The sequence below is a fragment of the Ailuropoda melanoleuca genome, chromosome 4 (assembly GCF_002007445.2).
Source record: "Ailuropoda melanoleuca isolate Jingjing chromosome 4, ASM200744v2, whole genome shotgun sequence".
Classification (NCBI taxonomy): Eukaryota; Metazoa; Chordata; class Mammalia; order Carnivora; family Ursidae; genus Ailuropoda; species Ailuropoda melanoleuca.
In genome coordinates this window covers 58,744,819-58,760,888 of record NC_048221.1, presented here as the reverse complement: position 1 = coordinate 58,760,888, position 16,070 = coordinate 58,744,819, and the positions used below count along the sequence as shown (strand labels likewise).

Here is a 16,070-nt window from a genome sequence, read left to right as displayed (position 1 = left end):
GCCTCCTGCCAGCAGCCTCCTTAGACGTGGCTCTCCAGCCTCCATCGAGTCTTCAGATGGTGCAGCCCCAGCCAACCGCTGCACCATGAGACTCTGAGCCGCTCTCCGAGCCCGACCCTCCAAAACGGTGTGAGGTGGCAAAGGCCTGTTGTCTGCAGTTGCTAAGTGTTGGGGTCACTTGATCTGCCTCACCTGTGAGTCCTCTGCCATGTCAGCCATGCCCAGGTGAGACAACCGTGTGGCATCAGGTTCCGTTCCACAGAACTTAAATAGGGTGACCCTGGTTCTTCAGAAGCTTCAGGTTTGAAACAGACAATGACAATGAAATCTAAACACAGAGTGAGGCAAGGCCCGACACAGTGTGGTCACCCAGCCCAAGCCCACACAATCACGCTGTGGTTCCCACTCCTTTCTGGAAGCCCCTCAGGCATCCACCCTGCCCTTCTGGCTGGCTTCCACGACAACATCTGAGCCACTGCCCCTTCCAGCCCAGCCAGGCTGCGGGGGTGCTGGGGGCAGGGCTGGGTCAGGCTTGGGCGGCTTCAGAGAACAGAGACACAACCTTGGTTCAGAGCGGGATGTCTGCCCTGCATGCCAAGTGTTGGCAGAACCAGCGTCTGAACAGGGTGGATGGATTTTTCCTCCACTCTGCCTGTCTTGTAGCCTTGGCGGTGGCACTGGAGTGGGAACTTGTCTGGCTAATTTGAAAAGCAAACAAAGAACACCCAACAGATCTGTTAATGACCAGACAATGGCCGGTGGCCCAGAAACTAGACACCGAGGCTCAGAAAGGGTGTGAGAAAAGGCGGTGGCCACAGGCTGCCTGCTGCTGCTGCTGCCGGGTCTATGCTGCTTCTGCACCCATACTCCATCACCTCCCTTGGCTAGCTAGATTCTCTCCATGCCTTCATGAACTTTCTACGCTGGGCATTAGTATTTCCTAGGAGGGTGCTTCACCAGGTTCTCATAATGCCACCTCCCTGCGCTGTGTGGAAATAGGCCACTGGAAGTGGGAAGGTTCCTCCCAGCGGTGGACAGAGGAGGAGGGCGGTGGGTTGTGAACAGCAGCTGGCATCCCTGTCCCTACAGCAGCACAGATAGGGATGCCCAGAGGCTTCTAGTGCCCAAGGATGTCTTGGGCCCGAACCCTAGCAGAGAGCAGAGACCCTGACTCTCTGCTTTGTGCTAGAACAGTCCCAGCCTGCAAGCAGTGGCTCCTAGAACCACGTGCCTTTCTCGCTCTACCTGCAAAGGTACTGGCTGTCTCTGGGGAAAAAAATGAGGAAAGCATTTTCCAGAGAGCCAGTTGGGGAGCCCAGGGCTGCACTCATAACACGGCTTGTTCGCCACGGACTCCAAACACTGCAAACTGCCTGGCTTGCAGCCACAAGCTTGGCTTTCCATCTCCTGGTAAGAAAAACATCAGCATTCTCAAAGGCCCTCTAACACTGGGTTCTTTTGGACACCTCGCTGGCCTCTGCTTTTATGAAAGTAACTTAATGACTTTTCCTGGGGTTTAAGACCAGCTCCCCAGGATATGTTCAGCACAGAGTTCTTACCCATCATCAACTAAGTATGGAGCTGTAAGCCTCAGCTTTGTTCTTGAAAGGCTCAACATACCACTTCTAGGAGACCTAAGACCTTCTCGTCCATTTATTCACCAAAATAGGAATAATAAAAATGAAAGGTGCCGGGGGTGCCTGGATGGCTCAGTTAGTTAAGCATCTGCCTTTAGCTCAGGTCATGATCTCTGGGTCCTGGACTGAGCCCCAAGTCGGGTTCCCTGCTCAGTGGTGAGTCTGCTTCTCCCTCTCCCTCTGCCCCTCCCTCTGCTTGTGCATGCACTCTCTCTCTCAAATAAATAAATAAAATCTTTAAAAAACAAACAAAAATGAAAGGTGCTACATATTGATGGTCGATTATGGGTTAGATACAGAGCTACCCTCTTTGTAAGCATTATTTCAATCCTTAACCATGAAAAGTAGAATTGCTCCCATTTCACTGACAGATTCATAGGGGAGAAGGAATTTAACGTAAGTGGCAAGGGTGGAATTGTAGCTCTTTTCACCACCTGTGTTGCCCTACCAGGCACGCACAGAACATGTGCGGCTTGCAGGATTCTGGTAGAGGTTCAGAAGCCCTTGGAGGCAGGAGCTCCGCTCTCCCCTAGACCATGCAGGCAGCCACTATGTAGCCTCCTGCCCGAGGACCACCTGTACAGCTGGCTTGGAGAACCAGAACCCATCACTGAATTTGCTTTTCCTCTGAGTCTGCCCCTAAGTGCAAGGACACTGCCTACAGAGATTAGGCAGTGTTCAGGGGGGCCAGCACCCCAGGAGCTGCAACCTTCCCAAAGCCTGAGGGGCAAGGTGGGGACTCAGTCTGAACCCAGGGCTGGGCCTTACTAGTACACTGTAAGTAGCTAACAACCGCACTTTATTCAGATGTCTCTGGTGTTTCCCTAATGTCCTCCTTCTATCCCAGGATGCCATCCCAGACACAACATTACAGCATGTTTCATCGCCCCATCTCCTCCAGGCTATGACAGTTTCTCAGACTCTCGCTGGTTTTGATGACCTTGACAGTTTTGAAGAGTGTTGGTCAGGTGTTTTGTAGAAAGTCCCTCAACTGAGGGGGGTCATTCAATGTTTTTCTTATGGTCAGACTGGGTTTATGGGTGTGGGGGAGGGAGAACAGGGGTACAGCATCAGTTTTATCACATCCTGTCAACATCATGTATCACTGCTGATACTGACCTGGAGCAGCTGCCAGGCCTTTCCACTCCGGAGCTACTTTTCTCCACTCCGTACTGCCCTTTTTGCACCCGTAGGATGACCATGAGCTGCCACTCTTATGGGGTGGGGAGTTATGCTCCACCTCCTTGACAGGGGAGTGGCCTCGTCATCTACTTCAAATTCTTCTGTACGGGAGACTTGTCTCTTGTCCTCTATTCATTCAAACATTTATTTCTATGGATATTTATTTTAGATGTAGGAATATTTGTTTTAAATTTTGGATTATTATCACTCAAATTATGCCAGCTCTGATGCCTCTTCCAGTGGATTCCTGTGACCCTCTGACATACCCCATGGTTTTTTTTTTAGCCCTTCCCTACTTTCTAGCACTAGAGATGCTCCAGGCTTGTTTTGCACTTCCCTGCCCCAACCCTGTGATGAGCTGTCTCTCTAAGGAATTCTCATACCATTTGCGAATGGCATGAGAAATGCGGACCTGGGTGTGGGAGATGTCTGAGGGTGCCTGTTACCTCCCAGTGCAGGAAAGAACCAGCTCGCCACCATGCAGGTGACTCTGTTGTGATAACAAGTCAGCGACGGTGCCCTGATGATGCTGGTAGCCTGCCAGTGGCCGGCCCCTGCACGTTTCCCAAAAGAATAACTGGAATGTCCTGGACTCCTCGCCAAGAGCTCTGCCTTCATGGTTCATTATTGCTGCCCTCAGAGGTCCATGGCCTCTTGCCATTGGCTCTTTGAGGATCTTGCCCTCCCTGAGGAGTCTTTAAGTAAAAAATGATTCCTGGTATTATGAAGGACCTGGCACGTCCGAAAGTCCCCTCTCCTAATACATGCTTCCTCGACTTCAAGACACCTTCCCACTGAAAGAGTCTTTGTTGTTTCCATTGCTGAAAAAGACTGCAAGACTCTAATATACAACTTCAGAGCTGACCATGGCAATGAGCTTCAGTGTCTGTGAAAGGCCAGTAGGCTTTTCTGGGCCCTAGCACAACTCCTGCTAAGAGGGAAAAACCATCACTTGTGTTTTCTTTTCTCGCTCAATCTCTCATTCATACAAACTAATCACTTTCTAAGCCCTCACTAAATGCAAGACATGATACTGTAGGATGGATTACAGTCCCATAGCACATGCGTATTCTTACTTACAGACAGGATTCCCGGCATCTATGGATATAGATGCGATCCCTCAAGGAGCCTATTTCTAATAGAAGACCTCCAACCAACCTCCTTCAACAGAACTAGGCTGCAGGCATTTTTCTTTCTGATAAAGGGCCAAAGACAACCAGCAGTGGGCCTGCATGGGGTGTGCCTGCTGGGGTGCTGCCTTCACCGAGAATCTCTTTTAGAAACCCATCTTTGGTCTTTGAAATACAAAAGGATGCAGGCAGAGTACAGGAGTAGTATTTTAAGGGGTAAAATACACCTTCCAGGCCCAGAACACCCCAATGTATCTCTCTGGCCCAATAACCACCATCTTGGTAGGTGGACAGGCCTCTCCTTAAGTGTAATTAAATACAAGACGCTTATTTAAAAAAAATTCAACAAAAATATTGAAATTAGCAGGTTCTGGTGTCTTTACCAATCTGCATGTTTAAAATATTTTTTAAAGACTTAGACTTTCACATTGTATTTCTACAAAAGTAGGTCCCTAGGGGATCTTCATGCTTATGGAACACACAGATCCTCCTAATAGTTGTGGAGGCTGACAGCACGAAGAGAAACATTTTTTGTGTTGTTCCTTTGTGTTTAACAGTGATTTTTATAAATCATAAATTTTAACCATTAAAATATTGAAACTAACTTGTTAGCCTCTGAGATGCAGTGAAATATGGTCAGAAGAAATGGGTTTGGAAGCAATAGGAACACCAAACAGTGCCCGACACTGAGTGTTTCAGTATGGACACAGTCTATCAGTAAAGCCAGAGAAATGACTTCGAAAAATCCATTCTTGAAAGCAGGAGGGCATCAGTGAATTTGTTAGCACAGCTGCGAATCTGGTTAAATTAAACCCAACAGGAGAATAATCCACACACAGAACAGAAGGAAGCAGCTAATGTAAACTCGAATACAATTTGAAAGTTTTCCAAAAGGAAACCATTAACCCTCGAGAATTTTCAGTGGGCGGGGGGAGGGTGTGCATAAGGAGCAGATGTTCCATTTCCATTGAGGGCTCAGGTGTCTACTTAGTAAGAAGAGAAGTGCCAGCTTGATTCAGTGCTGTAGAAAAGGAGATGCCAAACCACCCAATGACCGAGGCCATCCTTCCCACCCGCCCTTTGCCTTTCTTCATCACACCTCCCAAGTATTTAACTCATACTTAGGGAACAGGCCTTTCTTGCTGTTAGTTAAGGGAGACCTGTAGCTTTGACCCCAGATGTGCAGGAAGTAAAGGTATCACCCAGTTGGGGAAACTGAGAGCCAGATTTGCTGCCTCCATCTGGTGAAACTCGGCTCCTCCCACAAACTCCTTTGCCGGTGCCCAGTCAGGCTGCTTCTGCCCCTCACTCTTGCACACCCCCAGCCGGGTCCAGGCCTCATCCTGAGCTATTGTGGTTGTTGCATTACACACACACACACACACACACACACACACACACACACACACACGGTACTCCAGAGCCCCTGTGGAGGGTGCCAGGGGCCGGGGAGCAGTGATTGTAAAGCCTTGCCTGCCCGGTCATTCTGATGCAGGGACTGCACACTTCAGTGGAGGTGTTTCTCCAAAACAGGATGCAGGAGGAACAAGGGAAAGAAAGGACGGGAAAGAAGCCCCAGGAAATGGGCAGATTTCAGATGGCAACGTTGCTGAGACGCAGACACTGCCGCCCCACCCAGGGCTGGACGCATTAGGGCAGGACCTGGGCGGATTTCGGAGGACAGCCGCAACAGGTGAAAGGCCAGTTCGGGGTGTCCCGGGAGGCAAAGCTGCGTCCCCATTGCGCTGCTCTGAGGATCACTGGCCCCTTGAACAAAGCGTTTTCCTCTCGACCCTCTGTGTTTCCTGGTGGGCCCCTGACCGGGCTCTGATTGCGGCGCGTGAGGAGGCGGGGTGGCCCATGCGCCCGTGGAGCGGCGGCAGGTGGGGAGGAGACTGCAGCCCCACCACCTGCCATAGAGAGTGGTAGCTCGCCCCCACGCCCTTGCGCGCGCGCGCGTGTGTGTGTGTGTGCGCGCGCATTCCTGTGCGGAGCAGCGCCAGCAGAGGCAGGTCCCTGCCCCGGGGAGGAGGGGGGTGGGGCGGGGGGCACTCGCTGCTTTCGGAATTCCTCGCCAGAAGGAAACTCAACCGCCGCCCGGCCTCTTAGCTGACCTTTACCTCTGCTTAGTCCATCCTCCCCTCTACTTGCTTCACTGATGGCACCCGGAGCTGCCATGACAGACCCCCAGGAAGTCTCCTGACAGCCACATCCCGAAACCGCAGCTGGGAAGGGCAGACTGAAACTGGCCTTGTGAGGCTGTCAAGAGCTGGCTAGGACATTCCCATCCCCAGGTTGGCAGGCACGCCTACCTCTGGTCTCTGCAGCGATCCACGTTTCTAAATGAGGTTCTAAACTGACTGCCCACCAAGGTCTAGGCTCACATACAACGATGATCCCTATGTTACATTGTGTGTATAATGAGCCATCTGGTGATCAACACTAAAACACAGGAGTCTGGAGGTGGGAGCCACTCTTTTATTCCAGGTGGGGCCAGGGAGGGTTTCTGGGATCAGGTGACTTGTCAGCAGAGACCTGAAGGGGATGAACAAGACACAGAGATCCTGGATAGGAACATTCTGGGCAGAAGCAATAGCAGAGGCAGCACCGTGCGGCCTGTGTGAGGAGCAGCAGGAAGGCCGGAGTGGCCCAAGTGCAGGCAAGGTGTCACTGGTAGGGGCAGCCAACCAGACAGCTCCGTGGGGTTCACAGACCCTGCTCTGTCCTTGTCTGTGTAGCTGCACCTTAACTGCAGGGTCCAAGGGGTATTCTGGATCCTGGCTAAATTGATAGGTTGTTCCAAAGAAAGATGGACACCTCGGATGGCCTTGACCTTCACCAAACCACTGTGAACGACTAATAAGCTGAGGTCTAGATGACATCTTAAATTCAGCCCATGAGTGCATGCACAGCACCAACAGGACTTACAGGTCCCCTGTCCCGTTCGCAGAGCTTTGCCTGTCTCACCTCACTTAAACCCGCACAATGATCCCACGAGCTGAGTATTGCTATCCTTCTCAGGTAACTGATAGACATTCCCCAACAACTATTCTGTCCACAGTCCCATCATTAGCCTGTGGAAGAGCCAGGACTTGGGCCCACATCTCTCACTCCAACCCACACTTCCACACAGCCCCTGGCCTCAGCATCCTTTCTCGAGTCATGCCACGGGCTGTGGCTATGTCCACCTCCCATGGTGTGCCCATTTCAGTCCAACCCCAACAGGACATGCCCAGGCCAACATCAGGGAAGAAAGGCTTCTGAAGCTGAAGTGGATCTTGCTTGTCTTGGGTCTCACACAGTTCTGACACTGCCATTTTGTGGACAGTGGCTGCTTGGTTTGCTCTTGGCCTTGGGGCATGGAAAGAGAGGTTTTGTTTTCCACTGTGACTCCCAGCATCCTGCTGCCCCAAATAACATATACACAGGTTCGGGGCCCAGCCAGCAGGGCTATCTGCAAAGGGACTTGGGGAGGGGTGCCTTGGTGGCTCAGTCCATTGAGCGATTGACTCTTGATTTGGGCTCAGGTCATGATCTCAGGGTCTTGAGATGGAGCCCCGCCTCAGGCTCCATGCTGGGTGTGGAGCCTGCTTGGGATTCTCTCTCTCCCCTTCTCTCTGTCCCTCCCCACCACTCTCACTCTCAAAAAAAAGGGGGGGGGATCTGGGGAACTCAGAGATGTCTAGGGTTCTAGACATCTGTCTAGGTAGAAATCATGCCCCACCCCTGAAAGGGTTAAGATATAAAGTTAAATTTCAATCTAATTTGCAATAGCCCACCCTAGACCTGATCTCTGAAGGAGCCCATGGAAAAGACACCAAGTTGACGTCTGTGAACCTCAGCTGAAATGCTTCCACTTACCAGGAGGGAGCTCATGGGCAAGTCACCTCACCTCTCCGAGCCTTAACTGCACACTTGTGACACCATGATGATAATTTTGACTTCACAGATGTACATCCCAGGTGCTAGAGGCTAAAGGGGTGCTCCCCGTGGAGATATGCTCCTAGCCTTAGATAGCACCACACAGCACAACACCAGAGACATACACTTGAATACAAGATTACGGTGCAATGCAGCATGGTAAGTGCTGTTTATTTCCATTTCTTATAGGAATCTGTCTTTCCATTGGTGTGTGAATATGTGGCTATTTGTCCTACTTCTTCCTTCGATACCTAATAACAGGGTCCAGGTCTTCCATTTCTTTTAGCTCTTCTTACAAAACCTCGAGCAAAATTTGTAGCCTGGTATTCTATGGCAAATGCAGTGGCCTCTCTAATTTAACAAGGAAAACCTCCAGGGAGAAGTGTTGTTCAGGCCCCCGGGGAAACAGGACAGATGCCCCCCAGACCCGCTAGCCAGTGCACATGCAGGGAGCCGGCATCCTCCTGAGTAGAACCCCGCAGGGTGGGCTGAAGGATGCTCAGCCCGACGGAGACCTGCACCTCCAGAGGCCCCTGCTTTTATTTAATCGACGCAGGAAGCAAACCGCTGGCTCCTCTGAGAACAAGGGACATTGCATTTGTCTGTCTCAATTCTGTTTATTCTGTAAACATAGGGAGGAGCTTCACGTTCCACTATTCTTAGTTTTGCAATCCTCACAAAATAAATATTTGCCTTCAAAAGCAGCAACTGTGATAATCATCAGGGTAATATTCTCAAGCGCTGCTTCCCTCACACACGCCAATTGCAGAAGTCAAGTCAGAGAGCTGTGTGTGGTCTGTTTGGATAATGAATTTCATGGGGAAACCTCACGTTGGAAACCAACTGGCAGCGATGGGGGCGGAAGTTTGGTCTCTTGGTTTTCAGACTTGACTCAAAACCAAGTGTCCAAGTCACTGGAATGGTTTCTTCTGTCCATAAAATCAGAGCAAAATTGCTTAAATGAGCATTGGAGGGGGACCAAGACACTTGCTCACATCACAGTGGTCGTAGGAACAGAGCTGGTCCCTGCTAGAGGCCACCGGGATAGATGAGACGTCTGCTGTGTGTTCACGTATCTTCAGGATGGGTCTCGCTCCCTCAATTTCTGCAAGAATGAGCTAAACCCTGAAAGAGCTTCTGCTGAAATTGCTTTAAATTCTTCTAACTTAAATGATATTTACCGAAGATCTTATCACCCAGGAAGGAATCCATCAAGCAGAAAACCACTCTGCAAATCTCCTGATGCACAGTGGCCTTGTGCCGTTTACCAATGCCACCCCGCCCAGCTGCCCAGCCCCTGCTCTGTAGAGACGCTGGCTTTCTGCAGAGGGTGGAGTGTCGAACAGCCACATCCCCAAAGTGTCCATTCGGATGGATTTTCTTCATTAAGGATAGGAATATTTAGGAACAGCCATTTCCAGCCATTATTAAGGACTAAATCTTACCGAAAATGAACCTTAAAAGTCCTCTGAGGTACTTTTAAGCAAGTGCAGTGCATTCCAGTATTTTTAAGGATTATGTTTTTCTGGGCCAGAGGTAGTATTTGTTATGCAAGAACAAAAAGCCTCAATCAAAATATTAAGCCATAAAGCCATATTTGCCAGGTAAACAAAATCAGCCAAAGTAACGGACGTGTGCGTCCCATCTGACTGTCCTCTGTGATGTACGGCCTCCCTGTACAGTATCAGGAGCCCAGCCGGATGCCAAGCTGCTGAGACCACCCCCTCCTCTTCCCTCATGACCCATCCATGTGCTCTCAATGCCCTGGGTTTTCCTGCAATGGGGTCTCTTGCTCTAGGCTGACCTCCCACCCTAATGCATCTCCACAGTCCTATTACTTGGAAGGAAATCAAATTTGCCAGGTGCTGGCGAGCCACCGCTGCACGGGACTGAGCAGCCAGGGTTCTCCCTAGCTCCTAGGGCTGTGCGCAATGGACAAGAATAGCTCTGGCATGCCAAACTGGGTGTGAAATTGATCTCTCAATTAGTTCCCCAAAAGCATCCTGGAAGAGGAGGCTTCCTAATGGAATGTCAGGGCGCTGGGCTGCGCGCTCGGAGCTGCTCTGCCCACCCAACTCCACCTTTCCCAGTGCTGGGAAGTACCTCTCCATCTCTCCAAGTGAGAAACGGGGTGAGTGGAGCTGGCGTGGGGCCGATTGCAGGAGGATCAAGTAGGGTGTGAAAGGATAGGAGGCAATGTGGGACTCTATTAGAATGGTCAGTGTTTTCTTTCGAGCTTTAGACTTTAAAAAATGGAAGCATGTGTTTCAAGTTGGAATCTTTAAATTTTTTCTCAAGAAGGGCCCCTTTGTCCTTTGTTAATTGCAAGGGGAACAGATGTTGGGTTGAAAGGGACCATCCACTGTCCTGCCAGCCTCTCCTGTTGCCTGCCCCTGCTGCGTATACGTGAGCCAGACCAGTGCTCTCAGGAAGTGCATGGCGGGAGACCTGAGTCATGGCAGGTGGGGGTGGGTTTCACAACACGCCAACTAGGGTGCTGTGGCCACTGCTGGTCTCCGGATGGTAGGCGCATGAATACTTCAGCCCGAGGTAATACGTGGCTTTCTTTGCCTTCCCACCTCCTGTAATGAAAGCCCAGACTTCTTACCATGGCCTCTAGCCTGACATGCTCTGGCTCCTGGCTCTCTTCTCTCATCTCTTGTTCTCCCCACCTTTCCCTCTGCTGTCACCACACTGCCTTCCTGCTGGTGCTGGCACGTCTTGAGTTCATCCTCACCCTGGGGCCTCCCCATGGTTCTCTCCCTCACTTTGCTTAGGGTTTCACTCAGATAACATCTCCTCATGGGGCCCCCAACTCCAGGGCTTCTTTTTGCTTCCCCTGCTTATTTGTTTCTTCATGGCATTGGATTTACCTGGAACTACATCCATACCAGTATATTATGGCTTCCTCTTCCACGCTAGAATGAAAGCTCCACAAAGCAGGAACATCTTCTGTCCTCACCCGTGCATGGTACCACTGCATCACTATGTCCCTTTAAAGTGCCTGCCATGAACCAGGTGCTCAGAAAAGGTTTGCTGAATGAATGTACATTAAAACCAACATGAAATCCTACCTTCATCTCTCTTCTGTGCCTGACATTTAAGAAATATGGAACTGGAAATATGGCAGGATGGAAACTTCAAGAGAAAAGATTTGGTAACGGTCTGACAGTTGTCAGAACTGTGACACCGCCCCCCCCAGCCATTTTTCATCTGTAGTCTAGATCTACAAGTCTTTCTTCATCTCCTAAGAAAGCACCTTTTGTCAGGATTAGAGTGTTGTTGGCAGATTATCTCCCTATTATTTTCAAGAGACTAATATCCTATTTCGGTATTTGGGCTCACCTTTTAGTTGCTTGTATACAGCCACTGGCTGTATCGTTTTACAGTATCAGTCTTAAGAGATCTAGAAATACTACAGCTAAGCTTGGCTTCCATGCACTCTGGGTCCCACCACTACTAGTAATGACAACACGACTGTGGCTGTTACTGCTCTGTCTGCCGATTCCATCAGGCCTCACAAGCCAAAGCACCTTCCGGCCACGTGCAGAGCACAGTCTGATTTACTGTCTTGGGAAGTGACTGGGGATGATATAAGCTTGGTGGGTGGCACAGCTGTGGCTATCAACACAAGTGCCTTTCCCTACACAAGGCTCATTACCACCCATCTGCTTTGCACAGTGATCTGATTTGTCAGAAGTGGAAAACAAAGGCCTTCTGGTTCGTTACATGGGAAACTGTACATATATACCTCTGGGCATTTCTGGGGGAGGCCTGGACACGGGAGGCAGGGCCTCCGGCTTTGCCAGCTCGTGTCTGTTCCATCTTGTAGCCAAGCAGTGTGTTCGACACCCATGGGAACCCACCCTTTGAGAAATAACATGTATTTGCACCCAGAGAGGGTAGCTTCGCCCACTGGAATTTGTTTGCTTGTTGACTTAGGGTACACTTTGATGTTAGGCAGCCCCTTGTTCCCCACTGTGTGATTAGAACAGCTGGTGGCCTTTCTTGGAAGGATCTCATTCATTCATTCATTAGACATACTGCTGACACTTGAACAATGCGGGGGTTAGGAGGGCCATCCCCTGAGCAGTCAAAAATCCACAGAGAACTTCCGACTCACCAAAAACTTAACTACTAATAGCCTACTGTTGGCCAGAAGCTTTACCAATAACATAAATGATTAACACATATTTTATATGTTATACGCATTATATACTGTGTTCTTACAATAAAGTAAGCTAGAGAAAAGAAAATGTTATTAAGAAAACCCTAAGGAAGGAAAAACACATTTATAGTACTGTCCTGTATTTATATTAAAAAAATCTGTACATACGTGGACCTACGTTGTTCAAACCTACGTTGTTCAAGGGTCAGCTGCACTTTCGCTGAGTGCCCACTATGTCCTACGGGAGGACTGAAGACACCTTGGGTTGTAGGATCCCTTATTTACCAGCAAATGAATGGCCTACCCTGATGCTAAGACCCAGGGCCAAGTTTTTTCCTTGGCTTTGATTGTACAAGTTACCCGCCTTAGGCACTGCTCTGTGACGACCTCAGGACAGATAGTGGTGAAAAACTAGAGTCCAGTCTCACCTGTACTAACAGAGCCCAAGAAATCATTGGGATGGCTGAACTCCAAAAGCCATTTGCAAATTTCTCTTAGTTCCTGGATTGAATCACCTGTATTCAACTCTGTTTGTGCTATATACAAACAGCAACTTGGTACTTCCCACATCAATATCTCCTCAACTACCAAGCCTTCATGGGGACAGCTCACAAGAACAGAGCCTGGATTGCTTCCTCCTTACCCCTGCCTCTGATAAGGACAGGCGGCCAGCAAACAGTGTGGTGTGAGGGTTGAGCTCTACGAAGGGCAGAAGTCTGCTCCTGCTACCCTCAGTTTTACTGGGTGGTTGTCCCAGAACCTTTGCCACATGTCCTTATAGAGGCAAGCGTGTCCACCACAGATGCAGGGGACAGAGGTTCTAGTCCCGCCCTTCCAAATTACAAGTTACACAGCATGATGCCCTGGGCTACTGTCGGCATCACGGTCATTATTGGCCATATGGGGTTGGGCAGGCCACTTAACTTTTCTAAGGCTCCATTTCCTTGTTTGGAAAATAGGGAAGAAATGCATGAAAATGCTTTGCAAAGTGGTCTAGAGATGTAGGGCAGAAGTTAACCGATGGGACATCAATTTGTCTTCCCTTCTTCACTCTTTAGGCAAATGATAATTGGAAATTGAATCAAAGTCCTGCCCCAATACGTGAATTCAGGATGTACCGCATGACGCGCTGTGATGGGCAGCACTCTCTGAGGCAGGGCTGGGGCCTCAGTTTCCTAATTGACCTAATGTGCTAAGTGAGCTTAATGTAAGTTAATTAATGATGCTATTGGGGGGTGGAATCACCTGGGCAGAGCCTCAAACAGCATCAAAGAGGTGAGCAGGCAGGTGTCCTCTGGGCTAATTGAACAAATCAGGGCCTGGATGAAAGCTGCTGGGAGGCGTCCAGGCAGGACATTGAGCAGGCCTGGGGAGGGAAGGCGATGGGAGAGGCTGGCTTCCCAGATGCCATCCTGTTTATAGCTCCTATGTCTGAATTTCAGATCTGCTTGAGTCTTTGCAACTGGGTTCCTGGGCATTTCCTTGAGAATGAGTTTCATTTTTTAGAGAGCACAAAACTCACTCACCCAGACACAGAAAGGAGATTCGGGTGACCTGGCTTCTCTCTATGGTCTTCTGGGACCTAAGAAACTTCGATCAGAAGATGCTCCCCAGTGAAAAGAGTCAATCCAGTTTGTACCGTGTGAAATAGGGGTAAGACCAGGCTGTCTTCACTTCCCTGAGCAAACACGGGGCTGCTGCCTGTGGCAGGTGCTGTGCTGGGTACGGGGACGTGCTGATGCTTAAGAAAGAAGGGTGAGCCCCTGACACTTCTGAGCTTTGCAAATATGTATCTTCAACAAAATGAAAAGCCTGTTTACTTGTAGAAATCAAGTAGTGGCCAGAGAGTGAAAACCAAACATTTCAGGGAATTTTATTTACTTTTTCCTCCCAAAGACATGTGCTTCCAGGATAACCCTTCTGCTGTGCTGTCACGAATTAATATTCCCATGTACAGCCTGGCTCCCTGAAGGATGGAGAGAAAGTGCAGCAGAGGTCCTGGCTGACCCAGGCCAGAGCAGGGCCCCCAGACGTCTCCTCGGCTGGGGAAGGGGACACATGGGCAAGCACCAGGACAAATGCGAACGTCCCAACTCGGATGAGTCCTCTTTTTGGTGGACTTTGTCAAAAAGTAACTTTAAATGGCTATGTCTTTGAAATCTCAGCATTAAGTCAGGTAAGACATATTCTCTCTGTTAGCTATTTGAATTGATTCCTTTCTCCTTAGTCCATTAGGGCTTTTTACCTTGCTAATATTTTTAATTACCTGCCGTTTCATTCTTAGAGAGTGTCTCAGACATGCAGTCTACAGAGCTACAGAGCAGTGGCTAGCTGGACAGCAGAAAAGGCGGGTCGGCCTCTGGTCTCCAGCCTTCACTCCAGCCTTCTCATACCCTGCGTCCCACCAACTCTTGAATACCTCTGCTGACGGGCTTCTGCTCTGCTGCCCTGTCACTGGTTGTTTTCGCTGTCCTTCTTGGAGCCCCATTATCAGCTGCCCCCTCTTGCCCTGCCCTGACCCCTCACGCCCCCCCCCCCCCCAGGGCGGGGGCAGTTGCACCAGGNACAGGATGCTGGGGAAGCAGAGCTGGCTCTTGTGCGGGAACCCAAACCACCCCGTGATGAGTCAGAGCACTGAGGAGAGCCTCTTGGCTGGAAATAAATGCCCCAATCATCAGAAGTACATACTTCCCCCACGGTGCACCCCGAAACAGAGACATCTGAGACATCAGGTCTCACACTTGATTCCAAATCGCACCTGGAAGGAAGGTCCCTTAGAGCATCACAGGTAACTCAGGGGCAACGCAGGTACACAGCGAAGTCCCCGTTGCTGCTTGTGTTCCCCGCGAGCCAGGCTCAGGGGCAAACCTCAGAAACACACTTTTCACGCTCTCCGGAGACATCCGTAGTCTCGGTAGCCAAAACCTTAAAGGCAGCTAAACACACACAGAACTTGGCTCACTAACCAAGTGTGCAACCAGGAGCAAAGCGGGGTTTCTCATGTTTTCCCGAAAACAAAGGAACAATCTCAGGTCTTAGAACTGGTCGTGCAGACACAGAGTAATTGGTAAAGCTTGTTCAAACGCAACCCAAAAATGACGCGCATTTCAAAAATGCACTCAAGCTGTTTCTCAGCCCATGACACCTCCGTCTCCAACAGCCAAAGAGTTCAGAAACCCCGAAGAGAAGGACCAAGGCTTACCTGGACCTGCTGGCGGGTCAGTTTCCAATCCAAGCGGGAGACGGTCTGTGGGGAAAGGCAGGCACGGTCCCGTGTGGGGCCACCAGGTTTCACAGGTGGTAGCTGGCAATGCTCTGGGAAGCAAGTGGCTAGCGTCGCTGGAGGCTGGCAGAGCTGCCCCAGGGCAAGGCACCTCTCTGCTGTCGGCTCCACTTTCGTTCTATTCCAAGGGGCTGTCCGGGAACTCTTCCTTGACTGCTCCGTCCGCCTGCGAGTGTGCGAACTCAGTCCTTGCGGAGGGGCTTTCCCTGACTGCGGACTCACCTGCACCATCTAGAGGCCTCTCCCAGCACTGAGATGCTGGCGCCTGGCTCCGCAAGTGCGTCCCCTCTGCGGCCTGCCCGACACACACACCTGGCTCCTGACTTCCTGCCATGAAAAGCACCAGTTGGAATTTGTAAAATCACCTATTTCTTTTTCTTTTTCTTTTTTTTTTTTAGAGACGGAACCTTGCTTCCATCGGAACAACCAAAGCCTTTGGGGACTGGAGTGCCAAAAAAAAAAAAAAAAACCCCACTAAATTAGCATTAAAATTTCATTAATCAAGACTTGTTCACCCAAGGACCCCCTACTGAGATGGCCACAGCATGGGTGCTCATTCGGAGACATGTTCATACGTCTGTGCACATTCCTGTCCTCCTCTCCCTCTCCCCCCACACCTACAGCAGGCTTTGGTCCCTAGATCTGTTTTCTCTGATGCCCCACCACCATATACCCCACAAAACCCCAGACAGCCACATGTATCCCACAAAGCCCCAGGCAGTCACATATACACCATTAAACTCCAGATA

General features: G+C 50.1%; 1 protein-coding gene across 3 annotated transcripts in view; it reads right to left on the bottom strand.

Moving 5' to 3' along the window:
* EDAR (ectodysplasin A receptor) overlaps positions 1 to 15,645 on the bottom strand; it is a 91,271-nt gene extending 75,626 nt beyond the window's left edge. For 2 of the 3 annotated variants that reach the window (XM_011234372.3, XM_002926901.4), the window contains exon 1: positions 15,241 to 15,645. In XM_011234372.3, coding sequence (XP_011232674.3) covers positions 15,241 to 15,552 — 312 coding nt within the window. In that variant the 5' untranslated portion in view covers positions 15,553 to 15,645. Of the gene's footprint in view, positions 1 to 13,564; positions 13,593 to 15,240 lie in introns of those variants that run through there. The other variant, XM_034658905.1, reaches the window with a different exon arrangement.
* Between the last annotated feature and the right edge of the window lie 425 nt (positions 15,646 to 16,070).